At 42.7% G+C, this 27,718-nt stretch overlaps 1 protein-coding gene across 1 annotated transcript in view; it reads right to left on the bottom strand.

Moving 5' to 3' along the window:
- The window catches only part of ITPK1 (inositol-tetrakisphosphate 1-kinase), a 161,669-nt gene that overhangs the window by 65,102 nt on the left and 68,849 nt on the right, over window positions 1-27,718 (bottom strand). Inside the window, exons 4-5 of the mRNA XM_076345329.1 lie at window positions 16,649-16,774; window positions 1,910-2,027 (exon numbers count right to left, since the gene is read on the bottom strand). Of these exons, the coding sequence (XP_076201444.1) occupies window positions 1,910-2,027; window positions 16,649-16,774 (244 nt within the window). The remainder of the gene's footprint in view (window positions 1-1,909; window positions 2,028-16,648; window positions 16,775-27,718) is intronic.

Here is a 27,718-nt window from a genome sequence, read left to right on the forward strand (position 1 = left end):
CTCAAGTTACAGCTAAAGACTAGGATATTATTTTCTTGGTAGTGACTTCCATTTTGAAATTCCAGAGCAAAAAAGATGTGGCTCCTAAGCTCTCATGCTATTCACAGTTGTATTACTTCTTGTTTGAGTTTTCTAAGCACTCATGGCCTTGGGATGAGACATGACAGCTGCAAAGCAGAAAACACAATTTAGCAGGTGAAAACAAGGAGGAGGGAAAATCCCACAACACTGTCTAGAGGAGTGCAACTTTCTTCTCGCTGCAGATCATTATGTGCGGGAATACAAAGGCTGATCTACTTAGGCCAGAACAAGAAGTTAGCCAATTACACAGGTCTCCTGAGATTTCCCCTGCTAAATAAAAAGTTGGTTCAAGGTCTCTGTCATGATATTTCTGATGATAAGACAAAAATAAGATGAGATGGGGGAGGTGGCATGGGGGGGGACTCAGGGACAGGGGAAATATGGTCACCTAACACTGCAGCGGCCAGTGAGAACAGGTGAAGCTTTTCCTTACCTCATTCCTCAACTCTATTAACAGCTTCTCTTTAAAGTGTCAGTTTTAACTGAACACAAACCTACTTTTTTCTTTTTCCTCCTTAAGCATTTATGCCTTTTTCTCATCAGTTTGACCAGAGGAGGCCGAAAGACGCGCAAGACAAACTACTTGCAAAATCTGGATGCTCTCCTGAACATATTGTTCTCAGAGATAAAAATAACAATACTGATAGCAATTTAAGAAAAAAAAAAACCCCACTGAATCTCTCCACTACTAGAACAAAATCCCAACCACTTCCTCAGAGCACAGGTTTCCCTCAGCACCTCTCTCCCACTCACAAACAGCAATAACCACTCCAAAACAAAATCCTTTTAAACTAATTGAACGTTTTCTCCTAAAGAGATTCCAAAAGACAACAGAGAGTGCTGCAAATTATTAGTCTTATATTTACACAAAGACACTGCCGATGGGGCCAGGCAGGTCAGATGCAAACACTATGTCTATAAATCCATAATTATAAAGATACAAATTTATGAGCTTCTTACCTGCCCATCAAGATAGTGATAACACAATCACAATGGTAATGCCAGTAACGCCCCATTAGAACATAGTTCAGCAACACAATTTCCCCCAAGTATAGTCATCTAACTTATGAAACAGTTACTGAAAGAGCTACTCTAGATTTAAACTCAAAAGCCAATAAATGTTTGAAGAACATGACAGTAACAGAAGTAGAAAGGGAATGAAAGACTAACTTAACCCAACAGTTACAACGGTTAAAATGATAAGATACTAGAATTATTCAGATTGAAAAAGCATGACTTCTAAACGTGTGAATACAACTCAAATGATGCCAAATAAAGGCAACAGTCTATGTCAGGTAACTAGCCAACACCAGAAGTGCATTTATGTTCCTCCTAGCAATTAACTTGTGCAACAGGCTTCCAGTGCTTCTCAAAGATCTTAGCTCTATTTACAATTTCATTTCTTTCAGTCCTTTCCAAAACCAATTTTTCTTCTTCCATAAATCTCCCCCAAATTCAGGCCTCAGGATTCTTATGACAAGCTGCTAAGTTTGTACAATCATTTCAATTTACCAGCATGCACAAAAAGACAATGTTTTCCAGAAGATTTCTGGGAGTGCTCACTGTAGTAAATATGCTCCCCATTAAAACCACATCGTATGTTTAACCAGATGCAAACCTCCTTTGTGTACATAGAAAAAGAAGAGCACAGGATTCCAGAGGGCAATCCTGTGACACAGGAATGCTTCAGTGTTCATGCTCCCATGGAGAGACAGAACGCAAGGGGCCCAAAACCACTACTTCAAACCTCACATCCAGCCTCCAGAAGACAGCTGCTTCCTTCTCTAGTCACAATAAAAGCCCTCCGGGAGAGCAGGTATTGGCCTACCTTGCATGTATGCCTCTATTTGCCGAATTAGCTCATAAGACTTGGATCGGTCCAGAAGTGTACGAATAGCTGGAAGAGGGTCCAGGATAATGGTTTCTGGATGAGCATCAATATACTCCTGCAAAACAAATACACAGCATAAAAAAATAAAATGGCATTAGGTTGCCTGAAGAGTGTGGAAAAATAATGAGATGGGGAAGAGAACAGACAATGCTAAAAACCTCAATGTCCAGCTTCTCTTCAATGGGAGGCAAACGGATATTGGCAACGCAGAAAGTCACCAAACAGTCTAGATGCTGACATATGAAGCAAACACAGACATGACAGTTAACTGTTTTAGGATGGCAAATTTCTCCTGTGGACTCACCATCAGCAGTGAAACCTGCGCCGCAACGACATCAACTCAGAAGGGAGCCAGTGGCAAAGTGCCACAGTAACAGCTGTGAGCAGGACTGAGAAAAGCAATTAGGAGAAGAAAGATGACACACTGCTATCTTGGGGTCAGCCTTGCATTGAATTACTGCACGTGAACATCACAACTGTCTGAACTAAGCTCAGAACTACGTCTGGGTTCTTTAATGTTGTTATTATTGCTGTCCTCTAGCTGGGCTGAAGACAGTGTTAAAAGAGCTGGACGATAAGGGCTGGAATTTTTTTTGGCAGAGCTGAAGAGATTGCTGTTTCACTGTGTTTTCACCGAGTTTTGAAAGCATCTGATTCTCTAAGTTCATACTCTCCTCTCCTCCTGACTACAAGAACAAAGCAAAGTTAATGTTCTCATGGATCTTCATCTTGGGAACTCAATTCCCCATTCCCTGAGGTCATGACTGCACTACTGCATCTTGGCCATGAACACAGACACAGCTGCCAGATATTGCCCTTGCAAACCCAACAAAACTTCCTCCTGTTTCTCAGGAACAGAAGCCGAGTTCCTTCGTCATTGCCCCAACCTGGCCCCATAAAGTCAATGGGACCAACAAGCATCCATCTTACCCTATCCAAAATCAGACAAACATTTCCAAAGTTACCATCTGCCTTTGTTTTACCCAACTTCCCAAAGCCATCTTTACGTTTCCACTCATTTCTTTAAATCCATTCATGCAAACGCATGGTAAATGCTCCTGTAAGTAATGGACTTCCATTAAGCCCTACTTCCTTAAGTTGGTTACTTCAGAGAACAAAACATACTCCAAAAGGTACTTAGGAGTATGACGAGGTGGCATCAGGAGATGCACTTTGCTAGATACTGAGCTGGAGAGAAAAGAATGGCACCATCTGTTCCCAGCAAGTGATTTCGCTCCAGACACTGACTGGGGAAGCAGACTTCCACCCCCCACTCCTCCTAGCACTGGCGAACTGTTGCTTTCTGCTGACTACATAGTCCGAACTGATGGCTTGCTAAAAGGGGTTTATTCTAAGAGGATCCAGCATTGGGGTTTAATGAACCCACTGCATCACCCACAGCACACAAGTAGCTTTCCTTCACAGGGCATGAGGCACCCTTCAGTGGCAATACGTGTGTCTGATGTATTTAATAATCCTTGCAGAACACAAAAAGTGAATTCCCCAAAGATATGCTCAACCTTGCTGCCACTTGGGAAAAGTAAGGGACGGAGCCTTTTGCACAGTAAGTCATCAAGACTGTCAGACCCAGCTGTTGTCTCACCCTTGCAGTGTAGCCTGAATAAAAAGCCTCTTCGGCTCACTGGAGCAGAAGCTGGGTTCGTTTCAAGTCATTAATACCCAGAACGTACAGAGAACAGTTTTCATGAGTCTCCTGCCCCCAGTACTTCCAGAGTCTCAAGCAGAGCAGTCAGCTTTCAAATACAGAAGTTTTCGGGGTTTTTTTTTAAGAGAGAGAGTAACTTGTTACCTAATGCATCTTAAACACCTACATGTGTCTATGCATACATGCCCTTTTACGCAGCAGCTAGAAGACACCTTGTGGAGCTAGGATGACCCAGCGATTAGGGCATTAGCTTAAACTTGCTGATCATGAAACTGTACTCGAGTATCTCAACATATCTAAAGCATAACAAGACAGTTCTTTTAGCCCCTCTATGCCTCAGCTTAAAAGATAGGGAGCTACCACAGTGTAAATCTTCACGAGCACACCACAGTGTGCATCTTCACAAGCACACCAAGAGGATGAGCACACTACAGACAGCCAATACCCTGGTGGGGCAGCAGGTAAGTACGCATGGTAACCAGACTGAACAAGCCACAGCTCCAAAACATGACCTCAGCAGAGATCTAACAGCAAACGTCCTGTGGCATTTCTGATGTGTGTACTAACTCTTCCTTTCACACTGTGGTGATCACCCCTCCACCTCAACCAGTCTCTGGTTCCACCTTGAATTCAAGCTCCCCATACTTCCACCCTGGCCCAGACCCTGCTCTGTACATACTAATCCTTCCCCTCACACAAACATTCGTCCTGCCTGTGGCCTCCATCCCCTTCACTCCCCTCCAAGGAGGGAATGATTTTTCCCTCCCCCAGCTCCTTGTGCACCTTCCCAAAACTTCCTGATGCTCAACTCAGCATTGAGGACTACCCTCACTTCCCTGGATTAGGCGTGTTCCACGTTTTATTATTTTGGCTTACGTTACTCTAAGTATTTCCAGAGGGAGCCTTGCTTTTTTATGCTTTCTATAAGGAACTTCATAGTGCTTTATTTATAATGCTAATAGCTCTAAACCGTATTAAAAGATCATCCAAGCAGTAAGCCTGACACAGCATAACAAAGTTTAACAGGAATGAAGGCATGATCCCAAGGCCATTCTACACCAGGCAACGTGTCAACAGAAGTGAGCGTCTTAGCTTACTTTCCAGTGACTGATTTCTCATCCTGTTGCGTTAAGGAGCCTCCAAAAAGCTCTGTAAGGCAAACATGAAATAACTGATGAAGATGAAGGAGGTGGGGGCTGTCTTCCAGAAGCCATTTAGAGTCTGAAGGACTTTAATTACTCTAACGTCAAGAACTGCACTGAATGTAAGGCGACAGCCCCTTCACACACACAGGAGCCTGAACATGAGCTTGCTTTATAAAACAAGGAAATTTCTCAGCATCAAACATATTTCAGGTACTATTCTCCACCTCTTCTCCATTTACAGGCTTAGGTACTCAGACAGCCAGAGGGCATGGGAATGGCAAAACTCAGAGACTGTCAGCAGGGCAGTGAAGATCTGCATCATCTGAGTAAAGGAAAGGACTGGGACCTGAAGTGTCTCCTAGAGCTAATCTGGGGAGGGGCTACAGATCTCTCATTTTAACTGAATCGAGAAACGGCCTCCCCTTTCAAGCAAAGGAGTCTGTCAATGCAGAACAAGGTCAATGTATTTGTATAGGGCATATCTATTTGAACACAGCTAGTGGTTAACTGCTGAAGCCGTTTAGGGGACAGGAGCATCAAAATGCACTCAAGTCCTTATAACTCTGCATCTCTTCTCGAAGTATTGTGTGTTGCTTGGATTTCCATCACAAAGCATTAACTCTGCATTCAAAAACAGAACCATCAAGTTCCACCAGAATCCCCAAAGCAAATCACCCAGCCTCACCCTGGGCATGTACACTGCCAACACTTTCCCAGTCTCCCACACCTCACACCAGTACATCACCAACACATGCAAAAGAAAGAGTTCCAATATCTATGCATAGAAAACGACTTAAAATAAATAAATAATTTTAAAATCCAAACCTTAACACCAATTCCCCACAACAGGAAATTACAATAAGAAAAATCTATTTTGTTAGCTTCACAGGAACAATTATGGTAGCCAATGTGAGACCTTTCATAAACTTTGATTCTTTACTGCTGCACACTCAGGCATCATGTTTTACTGACTATTTAATTGTGAAGATCACTTAACAGATTGGAAAACTCTTGATGTAGCCTAAGTAGCAGCACTCTCCCCATGGCACGGAATGGCTCTACTACTATACAGATCTAGATGAACATGAAGGTTTTGTGTCTAAGAATTTTGATAGAATCATAGAATCATTAAGGTTGGAAAACACCTCTAAGATCATCGAGTCCAACAGTCAACCCCACACCACCATGGCCACTAAACCATGTCCCTAAGCGCCTCATCTACATGTCTTTTAAATACTTCCAGGGATAATGACTCAACCACTTCCCTGGGCAGCCTCTTCCAATGTTTAACCACTCTTTCAGTAAAGACATTTTTCCTCATGTCCAATCTAAACCTCCCCTGGTGCAACTTGAGGCCATTGCCTCTCGTCCTATCGCTTGTTACTTGGGAGAAGAGACTGACACCCACCTCGCTACAACCTCCTTTCAGGGAGTTGTAGAGAGCGATGAGGTCTCCCCTCAGCCTCCTTTTCTCCAGGCTAAACAACCCCAGTTCCCTCAGCTGCTCCTCATAAGACTTGTTCTCCAGACCCCTCACCAGCCTCGTTGCCCTTCTCTGGACACACTCCAGAACCTCAATGTCTCTCTTGTAGTGAGGGGCCCAAAACTGAACACAGTATTCGAGGTGCGGCCTCACCAGTGCCGAGTACAGGGGCACAATCACTTCCCTACCCCTGCTGGCCACACTATTTCTGATACAGGCCAGGATGCCATTGGCCTTCTTGGCCGCCTGGGCACACTGCCGGCTCATGTTCAGCCGGCTGTCGACCAACACCCCCAGGTCCTTTTCCAACAGGCAGCTTTCCAGCCACTCTTCCCCAAGCCTGTAGCGCTGCATGGGGTTGTTGTGGCCCAAGTGCAGGACCCGGCACTTGGCCTTGTTGAACCTCATACAGTTGGCCTGGGCCCATCGATCCAGCCTGTCCAGGTCCCTCTGCAGAGCCTTCCTACCCTCGAGCAGATCAACACTCCCGCCCAGCTTGGCGTCATCTGCAAACTTACTGAGGGTGCACTCGATCCCCTCATCCAGATCATTGATAAAGATACTGAACAAGACCAACCCCAGTACTGAGCCCTGGGGAACACCGCTCGTGACCAGCTGCCAACTGGATTTAACTCCATTCACCACATATTCACCACTCGTCTGATAGCAGATGAGCTACTATAGATATGAAGTTGAAAATGGTGCAGTTGCAGAAGGAAAAGAGAAACACTGAAGCCAAGAGATAGCTTTCAGTACAGCACAACCTTTCATGACCAATCTTCTTTGGTCATTCCAACAAAACAACTCTGCACCCTCCTTTGGTAGATTTACCAAAGACTGGTATCCAACAGCAGACTCCAACAACCCAGGCAACAATCTGGAGGATATTTAGGCTTCCCAACAATATTTTGAAAGGGTTCTGTCCTTGGGCTGCAGTTCAGCTTGACCCAGACAACTTCTATGTTTTCCTCGTTCTAATCTTTGACATAATAAAAGCAAACAAGAAGAAACAAGGACTTCTGGCAGATCCTCCTTTGTTTGTATTCAGTCATGCTCTGTACCAGCCCTGTTACTGGCAGAAGGCCAGCAATGAAACTTGAAATCAAAGAGACACCAAATATTTCATGTTCCTTATTAAATACCTCTGGATATAACCCAGATATTTAAAAAAAACCCAAAAACAAAACCAAAAACTTTTCTTGAGAAGCCTGTATATAGATGAGAATAGAGTTGTCATTTTACCCAAAAAGGTAGCTAATGCTTTTTTTTTTTTTAATATATTTTAACAGAAAGTTGATACAGTATCTACTGCAAATATTAGGTCATTAGATAAGAGAGACTCACTGACTCATTGACTTATTTTATTACTAAGTAATAAAACTTCTATAATCTTTTGTTTAATATTAAACAACAGTTCCATATTTTAAAAAAGTTAGCAAGTGAAACAATAACAGCATCTGGATTTGTGTCTTCCCATGTACAAAAACATGAAGATGACCACTTGTAACAACAGACTGACATTTTCCAAGGGGGAAACAGATGTAAAGACAGACACAAGGTTGTCTAAAGAGTTTGCATCAGATTCAGACTTAAAAGTTCCTTTTTGTTGTCTTGCGACGGTCTCTTTTCACGGACAACTCCTTCCCAAAGGAAAGGTGTAGACAAGCTGGATCTTGAACAATCACTCATCTCAAAATTGTTTGTCTCTAAATCTAAAAGAGCTTCCTGCAGTGGTTGGGAGGGATGAGGGGGGCGGCAAGGGGAAGTGGGGACAGATCTTCTCTGCTACACTTCTGTTCACTGTACATCTCAAAGCAACTTTCTGAGTACTCAGCTTCCCTGTTTTGCCTTCAAAAGTCCACCACTGCTTCATCTTGCAAACACCTACCCACAGGAAGCTATCCTACCAGTTAGCACTTGAATGACAAATTTTTAGTTAATTTTGCCTGCTTATGAGGCTCTTGCAACAAATGTAAGACAGAATTATTTTTCAAATGGGAAGAACACAGGTATTGGCCTGTGAATTCAGGTGCAAATAGACCATTTCCACTTTGTGTCTCACCCTGTCCCTCCAATAAGAAAAAAATTACTAAGATTTGATAGTTTCCTTTGATTTTTTACTTGCCTTTTCTCAGCAGAGCACGCGAAAAGAGATTTGAAATGTGTAAGTATTTTCAGAGTAAAAAGCTGAAAACCAGGAACAGAATGGGTTAGTATCTTTAAAAAAAAAAAAAAAGCAGCATTAAAAATCCACTGGCATAATCTCCATGAGTACATACCCAAATCACCTTCTCACAGCTGAGACTTCTGAAGAAAGCTATCAGTGCAGCAAGAACAATGCACTTCTCCCCTTCCAAGCAAGAGCAATCCCCTAACTTCTTCCCTTTCAAAGTATCTCCCCAATTTTCCTTCCTCCCAGTCCCAAACCTTTCTAAGGAAGCTTCTGAATCAAGAATAGAAGAGCCCTTCCTGGACAACTTCAGAGTGGGAGAGTCAACAGCTGGAGGGCAGGGGGGCAAGAAACACTTTAAATTTTCATCAACCTGATAGCAGAAGCCTAGGCATAAAACCTGCTTCTGATCTATCTTTTTAAGGCGGCTAATGCAAAGAGAACCTGTTCAGAAAAAGCTCTGAAAGACAAATTAATAACCCTATTGATTTTCCATCACTTGAGCCATCATTTTGAATGGAACAGACTAGTAATGAATGAAGCTACTCAAGCCCCTCTACAGCTATGACAGGCAGCTGCTCAGAGTGATTTGCTCTACTCGGAGCATAACAAAGATTCCCCAGTCAATGCCTTACACAAGCCAAAACATACTCACTCTTCAAAGTCATAAACTTTGTCTAGAAGGCAGGAACTGGGGTAGTTTGGTTCTGTTTCTTACCAAGACAGGAACTGGAGCACCAGCAAGTGAAAGGGACCCTTGGGGACTATGCCTCTTGCCACCTGACTTCTCTCCATGTTCCTCTGGTCAAGAAGGAACCACCAAGGACTGTAACAATTTTTTTCTAGACAACAAATAAACTATGTTCAGTCAGTTCAGCCCAGTGTTACAGTGGGTAGGAAAGGAGACTAATCATCATCTCTACAAGTAATCATCACCCCCAAAATAAGGATCTAAGTGTCCTACGAAGCAAATGGAAAGATTTCTTTACTTTGCACTTCATGCACTACACTAGGTGCTGCATGCAGTCTTCATTTCGGCTTTGGATGAGATAACTAGGCACTCACTGATCTTCAACGCAGTGGAGAACAATTTGCACCCACCAATACTCTCCTGAGAAACTGCAGTCCAGACAACATCCAACTAGCATGAAGACCTCAGAAAGCTCAGCCCTAAAGGTCTTCTGCAGCTAAAAAGCCCACTGGCAACAGGCAACTCCTCCTGCCATTTTCAGTCTCCTGTAACAATTATTTTTTACAAGGCAATTGAGAACAGTCATTAAACAGCAAGACAAAAAGGGCATGCTAGGAGGCTTCCTAGTCTATTAGCACTCTCCACCAGACCGTACAACGGTTCAACACAGACTCCAGAGAGCAGGCACAGAGACTCATGTAAATGTGAAGCCAGCTTCCTCCTCAGCTCTTGCAGATGTCAAGGCCTCTACAATACAGCCCTGAAAAAAAGTTATTCTTACAAAGGTCATAAATGTAGCCTGGCAGATCGTTCCTCCTCCTGTGGTCAAGGATCCCTTGTTCTCTGCTTCCTGGAAGATTGCTTTATGGAGCCAACGGTAAGACTGGTGCCAGGTATCATCTTGCTGTTACATTTATATTCAATAGCAGGAAAATTAGCATCATGAATTTTGCACTGTTTGGTCTGGTTAAGATCATCAGGACTTTTTTGGTCAATTTAATGAACAATAAGGGAACCACACTATTACCACTTGTCTGCAGGTGCCAGAAATACCACAGTGCTTACCCAACGTTGCACACACATAAGTAGCTCTCTTGCAAGGTGGTCACTTTACATTTTCTAACTCGCTAATTGATTTTAGTTTAAAAAAAAAAAACAAAACAACAAAACCACCACTCCACCCCACACACTTTATACAAATGGATTCTTTTTATTTATTTTTTCTAGGGAATATACTTCTCTTCATTTCTAATAGTTTTCAATATCTTAAAAATAATACAGGACAGATGGAGACAGGCAGCAATCTCCTGCCAGCTTCTGCCCTGTATACAAAATTACATGACAGTATACCCTTTAAACACACTTTGGCATGTAATTCAACACTGATAGACCTCTCCTCTGCTCTGCTGGCTCCTGGGTACATGTTTTACTACAATGAAAGTTTCCTGCATGCCAGCAATGTGGCACAGCTCAGTCACACGTGCAGAACCAGAAGCCCAAGGCCTTGGTTTACTGGTGAGAGGATATCATTCAGAAGCCTGCTGACAGGGGTCCCTGCCCTCTATCTCATTCACTAGAAAAAGATCCTCTCCCAGTTTGGAAGGCACTGGGAGAGGATCTTTTTCTAATGAATGAGTTTTGAAGATACTGAGAGATTATAATTCTATACCCACAGTCAGAAATATGTGTAGTCCAGTAATGGAAACCTACATTCTAGTTCAACTACATGATTTTGGACAAGTCATCCGCTGGGCTATGCTAAAGAACACTCTTTATCTGTAGAGACAGATCATCAGACATCAGTGTGACTATTCTAACTTGGTCCGTAAATCAGATGTCATCATAGCTACTACAAATTCATACCAAAGCTCCACACAGAAACAAACAAACCCCAAGTCCTTATGACAGCCGTTCTGAGTTGACCTAAAGGGCTTCTCATATTCATCTCAAAACGGAGTTAATACCATTTCTTTTAATTTACAGCTTGCAAAACAAAAACTTAGGGATGCAAACGGGATGGTCTAGATCACATAATGAAACTGTGGAAAAGCATGTGACTGAACCCACATTCCAGGATCTCCTTCTAATTCTTTAGGCATTACATCGCACTTCTTTGCAGGAAGATGGCATCCTCAAAAAGAATAGATATATTAGATAAGACAGTGTTTACTGTACAACCAAGAACTAATGACAGGGAAAGAAGAAAGAACATCAAGTTCTCCTCTAACATTCTTGGCTTTTTTATTATTTTCATTTGTGGTTAAATTTAATATTCCTAAAAATTAAGGCCTTGAAGGCACCAGCTAGCTGGATCCAAGCATTTCGCAAGAAGAAGTAAGCAAGTTTGTCAGTGTAGCCCTGCAACAGCCTTTCTGGAGTATGCCGGGCTGAAGCTTGCCATTGTGAACACAGCAATGCTAAACTGGAATTAGGCAGGGTGCTCAAAAAAGACTAAAACCACCATCAACAGGGACATGAAGATGAAAATGTAGAGGAGTCCTCAAAGCATGAGCAGAATTCACCACCACCCTCTGCACGGAAGACACTGGTATAAGACAATGCTCTGTATCCATAGGGTGCTTTTTACCCAATTTATTTCCTTCTTATACAGTTCATACTGTTAGTTAAACAAGTTCAACTGTGTTTACCAATCAAGTCAGGAGACAGGGAACTACTTCTTCTCCATCTGACTTGCCCAGAAACTTATCCTTACTTCCATCTGTCTCTACTACTAGAACTCTCAAAAAATATATATGCGACATGCATTACTGTAGAGAGAGGTTTTCTAATGATAGACTTGCTTATTGATTAACAGACCTACTGACAATTAAAGGGTGTTGACTTACATACAGCATATGCCTCAGGTGTGTGAACCATACCTTTGCTTTCCACAACACTTGACACGCAATCCAAATTTCCAGTATTATCAAAATTAAAAAAAAGTTTCAACTTCCCATCAGCCTACGGCAAATGAGCTTCACAAGAACCACAGTATTATTTTTGCTTGAATACGGAAATTTATAGGAAAATTATTAAGCCCCTTATTTAGAAATACAGACCAATTTATGAAAGGGTGATGGTGAGCTGAGGCACAGAAAGACATAAGCGTTCTACAGCAACAAAATAGCGGCAATGGTAATGGACAGAAGACTGAATTTCAACCCTATTATCTAGTCTCTGGATTAGAGTTATTTCTGTTTCACTCTACTGTAACACAAACCTGTTCCAGCCCAACTTGTTTCCCCTTTTGTTCTCTGTTATTCTTACAAAGCAGCAGACAGGTCTGCAAAAATATCTAATGTAACTGAATGCTCTTGTGCTGTGCAGGTATTTAAATTAATTTATCACTATGCAAATCCTACAGAAAGAATTTGACATGCTGTATCAAATACCTCTGTCAGTACTCTCCATGACTCCCTGGGATCAACAACTGTTCTCACCTCTCCACATTAGTTAGCGTGTCACAAGAAGCATATCCCCAGTCCAAATCAATGACCCGATAGCTCACCCATTACTGTACATGCTGTATGAGATTAAGGCCATGCTGCCAACAAAAAACTCAGGCACAGGAGACAGGGGAGATGATGTTAACACAGATGAACTGGGTAGAAGATGAGACAAGAGCTGGGTCAGGAAACATAGAGAGCAGTAAGATTTGTTTGCCCCAAATCTTAAGGGGAGTTTTCTTACTGGTTTCCTTCAGAGGCCACTAAAAAGAAAGCTCTATGATTTCCAAGATTAATAAAGATAGCAAGAGCTGCAGCACAGTCCTAAGAAACACCACAGCACAGGGATGCTATTATGCAGCTTCCTTTAACAGGGGATCACCTTGAATATGGCGATTTATTATTTCTAATGGGATGGAGAGGAGAGGCAAGGCTGAATTGTTGAACTTGCACACAAGGCTATACTCAAATAGATAGAGTAGGATTTTAGGGCAATATGAGTTTGATTGTTTAGCTTTTATTAAGGCTATGATCTAAAACTGTTTGCAACAAGTTGCTCCACAGTTTTAACACAGGAGGCGTTAACCAGCCTGTGAGATGTGGGAATGTTTCGGTCAATTCACTATAAGACACAGACAATCACATCTTGGAACCCAGCAATTACAGTGAAACAGAAGCACAATGCACTGCCTCCACAGTTTGATCAAGGGCACAACCTGACAGGTGAGCCATACAGGAATGACAAGGACACTAATAGGTGGCAGCTGCCGACAGGCATATAACTGGAGGGGTCCCAGTGCCACATAGCACATAGTACGTGAGATTTGCATACAACTATTTCTCAGCTGCTCTGAAATGAGGCAGCTCAAGTGAGATTTGCCAGCACTAGCGAAGGTTGTAATATTGTCCCAATAAGAATATCCCTGTAAACCAGGGGTCTGCAGCCTTTTCTTATGTGTATATCTCTAGAAACTTCCACCGGGAGCGTGGACTGCCATACAAAGGATGTAAGCCTCCTGGGAGCATACCTGGTTTTCTCATTAGTTTGGCTGATGCCTTCACAATAGTCAACAGACTCCTCCTCACCTGCCCAGCTCCCCCCATACCCCAATCTCCTTATGGTTGAGGGCTCAAGAAGTCTGAGAGCAAACAGCCACTGAAATTTACACTTAAACCAAACAGCACTTCAGCTTCCACCCCAAAATCAGGCTTACAGCCTAACACGCTGCAGGAGGGCATCCCCTAACTGCGGTCAGCACTTGAGGACCGTGAAGACAGCCCTAAGCATGCAGGTTGGACTTAGCCTGTAGGGTGAAGAAACAGCACCAGGTAGAAACTGGTAGAACTGAAGTACTAGAGAAAGCATAAATAGCGTGACCGAAAGGTCCAGGTGGTAAAATCAATGCCATCGTGCATGACAGTAGCAAACAGATTCAATAAGCCTGAGAGAAATGTGCCATTTCTTCAAGTTTTGCAAAGCTTTTGCCTACAGCCTCCTGTTCCTGCCCTCACCACCATGTACACTTTGAAAAAATATGTGGAAATTTGAGATCTCTGCAGTAGGCAATTCTGTACTGAAACTGAATTATATCTTACTTTCTGAAAGAAATCCAAGCTGCACTATATAAAATATCTTCTTCCTGACAAACGCTTAGAAAATGGCAACAATATTCCCCACATACATTTCTTATTTTTATGCTATATTAACTGTTATATGCAAACTAACTATTTATCATTTCTAAAAGTTTAAATCAGTAATTTCACTTCAAATAGTCTGTGGTTAAAAAATGTTGCTGTATTTGATATTATCATTTGAAAGAAAATAAATCCTACAAGATCAGTGATATGTTTTAACTTACATAGCTCTGTAGAATTTGAGATTTTTAGGAGAGACTTTGGGTGAGGGGAGTTGGGTTTTTGGTTTGTAGTTGCAGCTTTGATTGGGTTTATTTTTTTCATAAGGGGATGTTTCTGTTGTTGTTTTTAAGCCACTGCATCTCTATTCAGGTGATATTATTCTTTTCCAAGTGCTATCAAAAAAGAAGATACAAAGACCAAGTCCTTGAACTAAAGAATAAATGGATATTTATCCATAATTATATATGGATAATATATCCATATACACTGCTTCTCTCTCACCACTCTCAGAATCTATCCCACAAACTCATTAGATAAAAATCGTATTTTCACTGAGATTTTCTAACTTAAATATCTTTAAAAACAAAGCTTCAGTATTTAACCTACACAAAAATAATGGATTAAGTTATTTAAATGGTAACAAAGGTACACAGAATATTATCAAGGTATCATATTATGATTACTTTAAGAAATCTATCAGGGTAAGGGATTTAGCTTTAGCTAAATCAGCAGTGCAGGCAGCAGTGCAGCAGCTGTCACACAGACACGAGAACAGCCCACTAAGTCCTCAGCCAAAGCTAAGGCTCTAGCTGCTAAGTGCTCTACCCTGTTTCATACCAAACTTCACCTTGGTGGTTAAATGCAGCTTTAGGAAAATGCATCCTCTGTACTTACTACTGTTTCCTCCAGACCTCACTTTGGTACTTGAGAAAGAATCAGCTTGTGACCTTAAGCTATTAAATACAATAAGTTGACTAGCTGGAGTTCTTATTAGAAATATTCCGTATCCATTGAAGAATTCTTGCTCAGGAATGAAAGGTGTTTCAGATATTAATTGTACTGCTACACACCAACTGTTGTTCTACAGCTGCTTGCACAAGTTCCCTAACAGCATGTTCTCCAGGGGACAAGGGAGGTGCCACAGTACTACACAGAGATGCTCTCTCTGTGCCTCATAAAGCCTGGCCTTCGGGAATGCACACAACAACATTAAGAATTGGGAATGAGGCATCTCACGAGTCTTAATCAGCTGTGAGCAAGTTAACACACGTGCCCTTTTGCCTCTTTGGTCATCAGTTTTTCCCATCGATAGGATGGGTATATTGTGAAGGCAAACTAGTTAACATCTGAAACAGGGAAAGACTGCGAGCAGAAAGCCCCTGAAGTCCATCTCTCCATATGCTTCTTTGGACATTTACAGGTTTCCAGTGCTGTGGGAAGTGGATACCTGCACTACTTAGTGATGAATAGTCATCTACTATTCAGAGAACTGGTGCCAGAGGGCCAGGCTCACAAGTCAAACATTTTCGTCTCCTGTCTGTGTTTGAGTAATACACAGGTGGGAGGAAGCAGAAAAGCTTTGTAACTAGAGCAAAGAGAATATTGACTCCATTAAGTAAATTATTTTCTGCATTATTAGTTGTAGAACATTAAGCAGAGCAAAGAGAACATCATTTCCCAAGAAAGCAAAGTTGTCAAAATTGCAGAATTTGTCTGTGCCATTTTTCCACCTGACATAAGCATATTCCATAAAATTCTGAAAATACGTTTTTTAATTTTGCGTCTCTTTGAAAGAGAAGAAAAGAATGTACCTTTGATCAAAGATATCCACCAGAAGCAACACCTTTTAAAATGATAAAGGTGTTGCTTTATCATTTTCATCGGCATTCAGACTACTGATAGGAATTCTTTGGGAATACAGTTCTCTGTACCACTATACCTTGCCGATTTCTGACCTTCAATGTAAACTTGAGGAAAAAAAAAAATTAATAGAACAGGATTCTCAGCACTAGAGAACAGAATCACTCACAGTAACCTTGATGTTACAGAAATTAGCATGCCAGGAACTGGGAAGACTAGACAGAACTGGGCCAAATTAATTTAGTGGCTTCTGTCGTGGAGAGACGTATGTAAAGGACTCTGCAAACACCTGTTCCTCTTTGTGAGCAGCACTCATGCTCTTGGAGTGACATCAGGACAACATTCAGTGGGAAACCAGTTCTTACTAACCTTACCAATACAACATAAAACCTATCCAAAGGTGCAAGTCCATTTTAGACTGACAAAACTATTTTTGCTGGGCTATCAGTAGCGGGGAAGCAGTGTGCCAGGGAGCTCTTTTCATCAAACCCTACCAACTGCACAGGAAACAGATTGAATTTGCTGCACCAAGGTCATCCTCCTGCTTGAAACGCAGAACTATGAAAGAACCACTTACCTGGAACCTGTGAACCAACTCCAGTGACTGGCTGTCATTCTGGTCTGCTTCAAGGATGACATCTGTCAGTTTATGTATGATCACATCCAAAGGGCCCTGATCTTCAATGGGTTTGGTGAGGTCAAGCTGAAGAAACCAGAGAGAAACCTTTTATTAATATACGGAGGATCTGAGGTTCTTGTCCCTGCCACCATCCAAGGTATTGCCGCCACACAGAATGCATTTACTTTTCATACTGCCTTTATTTTGGTATGTTACCCAAATCCCTGAGAATTTACATTTCACTGAATGTCAGAAAACTTTACTCAGACATTTATTTCTCAGCATTTCTCATTTATTTCTCTCTAATTCCATGAAAAAGCAGTGAAGTCATTGGCAAGCACCCTTCATCCAAACACCTTCCTTGCTTCTCCACCCTGAGCCAACATTTCCCTCTTCAGCTCTCTTTCCTGGAACTTAGACATACATGCAAAAGGAATGAGCGAACAAGGATTATCACCACTAAGAAAAGGAACACCCATTGTGTCCTTCACCCTTTGGGATTGCACAAAACAGCACCCCGGACAGTAATACAGGTAACGCAAAAGCAAGTGACTCAGGATCTTTGCAAATTCATCTGCTGCAGGGACAGCTATTTAGCTGGTAAGGAGGAGTGCAGCTCCCAGAGCACTCCCACTAGCAGACTTTGGCAGTTAGCTGGATAGGGGACAAAGATTGGGGTGGGATGTGCAGAAACTCTGGTCCAGACAGCATGGGAAGGCACGAAAGTAGTGGCGATGTGTCAAAAGGCTTGGTCCCAGTACCAAGACAGGGTTCAAGGAGCAGAGGAACCACCCGTACTGGAAAAGGACTGAGTTAGGGATCTCCTGAGGAAATCTTAATGCAAAGAAGGCTACTGGACCTGATGGGATGCATGTAAGAGTACTAAGAGAACTGGCCAATCTCATTGTGAGGGCTTAGATTTATCAGGACATAAATCAAAACTGTGGAGATTCCAACTAAATCAGGAAAAAATTCCACCATGTGAACAGCCTGGTTGCAGCACAGAGTCCCACAGAGGATGTAGGATCTCCATCCTCCAAGGTTTTCAAGACCTGACTGGACAAAGCCCTAAGCAACTCAGTCTGAATTTAATGCTGAAGCTGCTTTGATCAAGATGATGTATTACGGACCCCTAAGGTCCCTACCAAACTTAATGATCCCACAAAGCTACTTACCAGATTTGAACTTTTGTACAGTATAAGTACCAGAACTGGCTCATGTTCTAGCCAACACATCGGGCTGCCCACAGCACAAAAGTTGCCATATTATCAAGCACTGCTCTTCAACCAATCGTGGGATCTACTGCATCAGTGGCAACTTAACCTTGTAAACGTCAAACCGGGAACATCTTTGAAATGAAAGACAGATGTGTGTTCACTAAAGTTAGCATCTGATTTTAGTTACATGCATGCTCCTTTCCATTGCTGCTATCCCTTTTATTCAACTCTGGCAGAGAAGGGGCTGGGGCACAGGAGGGAGAGGAAGGCTGGGCAGAAGAGCCTGCTGACGCTCTGTTTTGATAGAAGCCTGGTCTTCACTGTCTCATTAGCTTGAGTTTTGTCCTAATAAAATTTCCCACCCTACAGAAATGGCCCTGCTTTGAATTAATGAGTGCCTTAAGGAAGATAATGATAAGACAGGATGGCTGGAGCTCAAGCACCAATAAAACTAAAACAGCAGAGATCTAGGAGCCTTATAATAATTTGCTAGTTGCTAATCTAACTGATCCATGTAGCCAAATCACTTTTCTTGTGTAGGCACTCTTATCTGGGCTAGGCTTACTTGAGCAGAATAACTGAGGTTACTTATGGCACAAAAGCAAACTGAAAGACTGCCAGTTCTTCCCAACAGAGACCGCCTTTGCTTGCCCATTACTATATGCTTCTACTAACAGTTACAGGTTGAGGCTCTAGTACTATCTTTGAAGTACTTACGTAGATTCTAATACAACCATAAAACATATTGTGCATCTATCTTCCAAGGAGACTAACAGAGGCACTGTTCACAGGTGGGCAGCAGACTCTCTACATGCAAAGATTATGCAATGGTAAAGACAAGCAAGACAGACTTGATGTGGATGCTTGATGATCGGCTGGGTGAGGCAGTCTGCAGAAGGTCTGACTGTCCTGGCACTTACATTTTTACTCCCACAAAGAGTGCAGCATGAAGGCTAAGGGCAAGCGTTAGTGTCTGCAAAGTTAAGGCAAAATGAAGTGAACTGCAGCTTAGCTAAGGACATGGAAGGAGATAGTCTACTGCAACCAAGTTCCAGAAAAATCAGTTAATATCCTTAAAAGAAATCTCAGATGACCACACTGCTTTTCCTGAGTTGTTTTCATCTGCCTATCACATCTGGAAGGAAACAGCAAAACAAAGGGTCCATTTAACTAGGTCAGAAAGTTCCCAGTTGCCAAGGTACAAAAATGTGAATTAATCAATTTTCAGGACTTCCAGTTTGAAAAACAGTGAGAAGCAAATAACTATTTGAGATTGGTCACCCTTCTACATTCTTCCTGCACTTGCAGCTCAATCTGCACAGAAACATTCAGAAAACAAGAAAAACAAGAAAACGGTCCTCCCTTTCAGCCTTGACCCAAGAATAGAAATAAGCCTTCAAGGCATATCCAGGCCTTGAAGCACAGTGTTTTCCAGAAGCATAAGGCATCTGGGCAAGATAACTTCTTCACAACAATTGTGCCAGCTAAAAGCAACTAGCATACTTTGAGAACGAAACCAAATGCACCTACTTTGCACATCGGAAAGTGTTAAAAAGGGTGCCCTGTAACAGTGCTCTACTTCCACTTCAGCAGGAAAGCAATGCTAGAAATGACAGCACACTAAGGCAGCTCCTCTGGTAGGAAGTGCATTGACCATTTCAATTGGCTCAACAAGGACAGCAGGTACATTTCAACCACACAAACCTTCAAAATCTGATCCAGTATTTTGTGGATTGGAGGATCAAACCATTTGCAAGAATAAGTTCTCTGTGTTCTGGGCCATGCTGCGGAAAACAAATATTCCTGGGCTGTGTGGAATTTGGAAGAGATCCACCTTGCTTTTATATACTAAGAAGGGAAAAAAAAGTAAAAGTAGAAGAAAAAGAAGAAAAAAAAGATTTGAGGGGGAAAACAGAAGCCTATTCAAGCAGAGCATCAGACCCAAGCAGAAGTCAGTGAAAATAGAGTGCAAAATTTCTGATGGCCCTCTGCTGAGACAAACACTGATTCATTGTTTGTCATCAGCTGGAATTTGAGCCCTCCTACTTCCCTTCTCTTTCAGCATCTCTCTCTCCAAATGATCTTTGCATTTGACATGATCACCCAAAGGTTTGTTTTTGCACAGAACTAACACCATAGCAACAGAAGTGAGAGAAAAGATTTATCAGCACCAGCTTGAAAAAACAGAGAGATATGGCTATGGTGCCTTTTCTTCTGTGAAGTAGGCAACTGGCTACTCTGCTTGCCCTTTTTTTATATTAAAAAAAAAAACCAAACCCACACACCCAAAACCAGGTATTGGTTTCATGGCATTGTCGCTTACCACCAAAACCCAGCAAAACTCAGGTGAATGACATGGAAGACAGCGTCAAAGCTGTATACAGAAAATGCCAGATACAAGGCATATGTCTTTCCAGGTCTTAACAAATCCATATATGGAAGAAAACAAACGCTAGATAAATGCTCTTATCATAGCTGGCTGTAGCTAGCCTGCTCACCTTCTAATAGAAAGACTGGCTGGGAGTTAAAAAACGCTCCAAGCTTAGAAACATCATAGTCCCCCCCACAAGCTTCCCAGAGCATCCACTGGAAAGCCAGTTACAGGCATACAGAGCTCCATCTCTGCCCCCTTCTCCCCTTTCCCCTTCCTCTGTCCTCCAGAAACACACAGCCAGCGCATTATCCAAATCATTACACAGGAGGGCAAAAAAAGTTTATTTCCATTAAGCATAATTTGTTTAAAGTTTTGGGGTTGTTTTTCTCCAGAACACTGGCAGTCCATCTATATTGCAGGGACAGGGCGAGCACCTGGCAGAGTGCCATGGCTCTCCACTGGTCCCAACTGCAATCCCACACGCGTGCATTTCTGGAAGCCGTGTTTAAAAATAAAACTATGTCCAAGTGAAAAAATCTGGACTCGTTCACTCAGGAAAAAAACAAAAACAAAAAACAACTGCAAATGTTAGATTTAGCAAGAAGAAATATCATTTGTCTAAATGATTAAAAATAGGTTTGTATTTTTTGTTTTACTCAGTGTTTCTAGTCCGTGCTATAATCAACTGTATTTCAGAATCTGGCTGACCAGGATTTGTGGTTTTTTAAAGCTCGTCTTCAGAAATAGTTTTTGGATTATCATTCACATGAAATGAAGTCTTAATGCCAACCTGTTCTGTTCTCTGAAGACAGATCTGTCCACTGCTATATCCCTGAGGAATTTACAACACATCTCTCCATTTCTATTTATCCTCACTTTTCTCGTAAAATATTTTCACACACACAAAAAAAAAAAAGATAAAAAAAGACTCATAAATCTATCATTTAAGCATTTTGCTCCCAGACTCCAATCGGCTAACAAACTCCACTCACCAGGATGCTGCACTAAGTTCTTGCTATGTTTCAGTTTTTATTTGATGCACTGCTTAGGAGCAACAGAATAGGAGTGCATGTCCCTCCACAGCAGCCCATCTTGCTGCAGGTGGAAAAAGCTCATGAAACTTTCACCCAAAGAAGGTAAATGAAGGTAAGGAGAAAATCATCAGATGACAGGTTTGTTCTGAGACTTCTCATTAGGCAGATACTACCAAATCATCAGGCGTTATCTCGAGTGCTAGAAAGCTTAATAAAATGCCACAAAAGGGAAAGAATACGTCCAATTTTCCGGTAGGGACCTGTCAATGCTCTGCTACACGTTTGTTGTGGTTTAACCCCAGCCGGCAACTAAGCACACACAGCCACTCACTCACTCCCCCCCCGGTGGGATGGGGGAGAGAATTGGAAGGGTAAAAGTAAGAAAACTCGTGGGTTGAGACAAAGACAGTTTAATAGGTAAAGAAAAAGCCACACACGCAAGCAAAGCAAAACAAGGCATTCATTCAGTACTTCCCATCGGCAGGCAGGTGTTCAGCCATCTCCAGGAAAGCAGGGCTCCATCATGCGTAATGGCTACTTGGGAAGACAAACACCATCACTCTGAACGTCCCCCCCTTCCTTCTTTTTCCCCCAGCTTCATACGCTGAGCATGACATCATATGGTATGGAATATCCCTTTGGTCATTTGGGGTCAGCTGTCCCAGCTGTGTCCCCTCCCAACTTCTTGTGCACCCCCAGCCTGCTCGCTGGTGGGGTGGGGTGAGAAGCAGAAAAGGCCTTGACTCTGTGTCAGCGCTGCTCAGCAGTAATGAAAACATCCCTGTGTTATCAACACTGTCTCCAGCACAAATCCAAAACATAGCCCCATACTAGCTACTACGAAGAAAATTAACTCTATTGCAGCCAAAACCAGCACAATGTTTCACAAATCAAAGTCCAAAAATCCCTTTATGGTAGTTTAACCATTTTCCTCCCTGTGAACTGGACATACAGCACCAGCCTGACCTGACCTCTCTGCTCCCTGACTCCTGAGGCTGTATATGGAATTTTCTACACAAATCTATTGTATCCTGTTATTCAGATACTCAGCTAAGGCTACACTGACCCCAAAACATGTGCGGTTTATTTCAATCTGAATTCAGCTCCTTAAACTCCACTGCACGTAGACCTTCAGTTTTTTAGTCATCATATTCCTCTCCTGGGGCTATTTTCTACTCTGTATCTTCATCAAATACATTTATATTAAAAAGCTTTGGTTTACAAGCCTTTTGAATTCTCCCCTTCTTCCCCCAACCCCAGCCCCAGTGTTTACCTTCACTGTGCATCAATGCTGAGCAAGTCATAATGAAAAAAAGTTATGAGCTCTGGGTTGGAAAGCCAAGTCTTCAAGAATCTGAACCCTGACAGCTGCTATATTGGTGGACACTGTTCTTTCCCCAAAAAGCTCAGAGATGAAAGCCTCTAAAAATATCTTAAGTACTCTGAAGAGGGAAGGGATGTAGCAAAAACCAACACTGCCAAGTCCACCGTTTCACCTTATTGTAAAAAGTAAATAAAAATACACAGGATAGTCTAGTTACAGGAGAGAAGGTGCTTGTATTTGAAAGGAAGTGGGGAAATTTCCTGAAAGTAATCAGGAAAATGGTTGTGCATGTCCATCCATACATGAGACCTACTCGTGCAGAACAACAGCGACAGAACAGAATGTCGCAGAAGCCTGCTTTGCTCTTCTGACAAACCAAGGGAAATCCACAGGACCAAACAAGACCAGCACGTCCTCCTTTCCCAAATTAAATCCTGCAGGAGCAGTCCAGTCCTGTCCTCCACCGGGACTACAGTCCCACAAACCCTGCTGTCAGGTCTATGCAAGCACAAAACTGACACGAATTACTCCCTGCCAAAGCCCATGGAAGGTGACCAAGTATATATCGGTATACATTTCCTCATGAGGAAAGACAGTATGTTACCTGGTATTTTCACTGATATACAGGCTCTCCATAGCTCCTAAAATATTCACATATTGAAACTAAATAAACATTTACATATTTAAGAGAGTTCCTCCTCACCTCTCTGGCCAAGCAAGAAAGTGATCTGGGCTGTCATCATGCACAGCTAGTGCAAGCATTCAGCACTTGCTGCTGCTAATGGTGCCAAAGGATACTACTGAGGGAGAACATAAACCCCTCTGGGTGACACAAACACCAGCTGTGTCCCACTGCAAAGGGCAAACATGGACCCGACCATCAGAGGCAGTAAAGAAAGAGCAAAAAGTTCACTAAGAGGCCCTATTTTCTCCCTCCATGCCCCACCTTCCCCAGCCATCCTTCCCCATTGCCGAATTAACTTGCACATCCTGTTCCAGCGGCAGCAATCTGAGAAAGGAAATCCGCTGCGGTGAGGAGACTTCCCCCCTCGGCTCTCCCCTCACACTGACAAGAGGAGAGAGAGTATCGTAGCATCAGTAACAGCCGCCATGTCGGAGTGGAACTCTTTTCCAAGCAGAAAGGAAACGTAGCTTGAAAATACCCTACCTTTTTGCTAGTCTTCTCGGAATCGAGGAAATTAAAGACCAACCAAAGAGCTTACCTTTCTACCACTGCAGGATGCTAAATCTATGGGTCATCTTTTGTTGCTTTGCCCAGCTTAGTTTAAGAGAACCACCAAAGGAGAAGGAAATCACATCCCACACTGGGACACGTCACTCAGAAACTCAGGTGCCAGCGGCATCCCAAGCAGCAAGGTATGCCTAAAGGTGAGGAGCAGCACAGCATAAGCTATGAAGCCCCGCTGGGTTCCCATTTTCTCAGATACCGAAACTTTAACACAAGAGGAGAAGATTCTGGGTTTAACAGATGGTTTCTTTGCACGTTCTTGTGCTGGTGCCAGAGCAGATTACTTTGCATTCTGCTTGGAACAACTTGCCAGAGAGTATGTGCCAGCATTTTACACATTTTCAGGGGTCACATGCTGCTGCTCCCCTGGAAGCTAGGTATGATCTCCAAAACGTCTGGGAAGTTCTCACTTCTAGCTGTATTCTAGATAAAATGAGGTAAAAGGAATCTCATAGCTTTTTTTTTTACACTACATGTACTAACATACACGAACACCATTTATGGATCACTTCCCCAACTACTACATAAACTGACTAGCCTTTGCACATTCAAGGCTTGTCCTGCAGTCACACAATCCCCCAGGACCTCAGCGAGCATCTCCTCCCCACAGCCTCCTCTGCACCCTCCCACAGAAGCAAACAGCGACCCAGCATTGCTGTTGCCTGTGCAGTAACAGTGACAGACAGTGACTCGTGACTCCTACTCAGCGTGCAGAACAACGGTGGGACAAGTTACTGCATCTCAGTTACTCAAACCTCTCCCACTGCCCCGCTCTCCTCCCTCCTCTGATCCTGGCATATAAACCTCCACCGAGCATCACCCTCCTGTTAGCACCAAGTTTTGCCCCTTCACTTCTTTAAAAGCAAAACAAGACATCCTATGTCTGGGCTATGGCTAAAGCTCTTCACAGCAATGATTTTCTTTTCAGTAGAGATTTTTCTACCCAAGACCAGAACTTTGTTACTATATTGGTTTTGACTTACAGCCCAATGCAAAAAAACATTTCTAGAAAACTATAACTCAGCTTGGCTTATCTCCTTCTCTCCTGTACAATACTTTGGCAGTTGCAGGAAGTTCTTTCCAGAACTTGCAAAGATGTGGGAACGGCTGTTTCTGAGCACAATATTAACCTGAGAGCTCATGTCCCATTAGGGCTGGACTGCAGCGAGCAGGTTTTGGTAGGCAAGTGGTTAAGGAGTTCAGTCTTGTTCACGGACAGTCTGAAAGGCAATTGCTGATTTTCAGCACTGCAGGAGGAATAATCTATGTTACTCGAATCCAAAAAAGCCTCTTGCCAAAGGTGTCTCCTGAGGTCACCAACGCTCCCATGGATTAGGAAGGGCAGCAGAACAAATCCAGAGATTAGCAGAGGAGAAAAGTTTAACAGAAAATGTGTGATGCAGGAGGATTAACGCTCCAAAGAAGGAAAGCAAGTTATAGAAAAACAAGATCCTAAGGAGAATTTGCAGTCAGCATAATGAGCTGCTGAGACTGCCTTGCTTTACTTTCTGTAACTGTCAAAAAGATAGTGTTCACGTACACCAGATTAAAAGGCTATATAGGTAATCCCAGTAGTGGAAGGTATGGGAAAATTACAAAGTGGTTCACAAAATTTCTGTCTCACTTCTTGAACTTAAAGCTTTGGAATGGGCAGATCAGATCCAGAAAGACCAGAAAGACTTTACAAGGAAGATTTCTAATGTTTCTTTGAGCGAACTGGGTCAGCCCTCGTCCAGTTATTGAACTGACAGATCAATCAATCCTGTAGGAGAGCAGACATTAAAGGAGGAGTGGAATGGAGAAGCCACCCAGGGAGAACACTCCAACTAGTCCACAATACAGAAATATTGCAGCACTACAGCCAGTACAGCCCGGGTAAGCAAAGGGAGGGGGCGAGAGGGGTACACTTCACTTCTCGGAAGCTTTCAGTGCTTAATTATAACATCATATAAACATTCAAACTATCAAGATCTGACAGTACTGCAAATACTTTTTTTTTTTTAATGACTACTGGATACAGAGAAAGTTCAGATGAAGCAAACGTGTTCTTCTGAAAGTTTCTCTTGGAGCCACGTAAACATGCACTGCACAACCTCCCTCCCTTTGGCCGTGGGATTAGATAAGTAGAAAAGCTGATATATAAGAAACATCCCCCAGAAAGCCTGGCTACCACCCTTTATCCTAAGGGCTGAGGAAGCTCAGCTCTGGACTTGCGCCACACAGCTCAGGCTCAGCTTAAGGATAATTCTTCATCAGCACGTGTCAAACATCAAGAGCAGTCGGTGCTCCTGTGTGCGCAGCTGCACTTCCCAAGAGATCGCCAATGTCTCTGCTGTAATTCTCCCTTCAACAAAGCTTCCAGTTGGTGAGCAGAGAGGCACAGCCAGGCCACTGGCACTCTCTTCACTTTTGTTAGCTACTAGCCCCAGGACAGCTGAATTTCTAGGTGCATTTCCCTTTCTCAAGAGACTCTGGATGATGCTGAGTTATAAGCAAATACAGGTAGCACCCTAAGTACATTTAATCCAGTCTGCTCACCGCTTCACTGAATTTATGTGGTCTTTATTGTGTACTAGGGAGTTTAAATACATGTGGAGAAAGCAATAGCTGTCAGGGTAGAAAGCTTTTATCCTCTTTATTCACCCCCCTGCCTAAACTAATTAGGATCCCTTCTGAAAAAAATCAAACAAAATTGAAACATATTTCTCTTAACAAAAGATCCTCCTTCATCTGAACATATTCTTACAGTGTTGCTCACAGACATTGGGTAGCTAGTAATGTTTGTGCAACTGTAAAGGATAGAGGCGGAGGAGGAGGGAGAGTACACTGGAATACAACGGAAGAAACACTTTAGAAGACTTAGTCAGCCTAAGGGGGAAATAAAAACGGGTAAGGCTGTTTTTAAACAAAGAGAAGGCCATGCTCAGGCTGATCTGTATTATATCCCTGTGTTGCATTAGCAGAAGTCAGAAGAGAGACTGTGAGGAGATAGAAGAGATTGTGGCATTCCCTTCCATCCTGTTCCAGCAAGTATTATTTATGGGAGAATAGAGTTGCCTTTCAACTACAAAGCATTACTTTAGCTTGAAACCACTGCTCCCAGTGAGACAAAATGATGAAACTGTTCCTTCCAAAGATGAATTTAAAGGCATTTGAAATGGTCTGAACTGAACACAGCCACAAAGATAAAATAATTAGCCCATGATTTCTCAAACCGAGGAAGAAGGGCATGGGTGGAGATCACAACCATCATGGACCACCTTCTCAGGTGCTGCACTGCTAGAAGGTATTGGAGAAACGAGCAGAAAGTGAGGCCAGGAGAAGTTGGCTGGGACACAGGCAAGGCTCTAACATGAGGAAGAAGAGCGCAGCGGGTCTGACTTACTGCTTTAGCAAACATCCTGGCATAGAGAAGGTGATCACAACAGTTAACGGCCAACAGTTTGTTTCTCAGCAACTGCAAGGTATCTTTACTTTTTACTTTCTACCATGTCTGACAAAAGTCCTCGCAAGTGCTCCATGGCCCAACCATGCATCAGACATCTTTTCCCACCCAGGGGAACTGTCTTCCAACATAGCACCTGCCCAACACATATGGAGAACAACTGGCACAGGTAGAACATTTTAGGTAAAATTCCCTTTAAACAAGAGTGATAAAAAGTCTTGCTTTTGCTGTGCTGAGGAGGTCTGAGAATCCCACAGTGTTATTCGGACATAGCCAGATATTAATGAGAATGAAAACAAGAGGAACTGTATCATTAGGGGAGATTAGCTTCCTAAACTCAGGAGAACAAAAGCTAGGACTGAGGTTATGGTCCAGCTATTCCAAA

The sequence above is a fragment of the Aptenodytes patagonicus genome, chromosome 7 (genome assembly GCF_965638725.1).
Source record: "Aptenodytes patagonicus chromosome 7, bAptPat1.pri.cur, whole genome shotgun sequence".
NCBI classification, from domain to species: domain Eukaryota; kingdom Metazoa; phylum Chordata; class Aves; order Sphenisciformes; family Spheniscidae; genus Aptenodytes; species Aptenodytes patagonicus.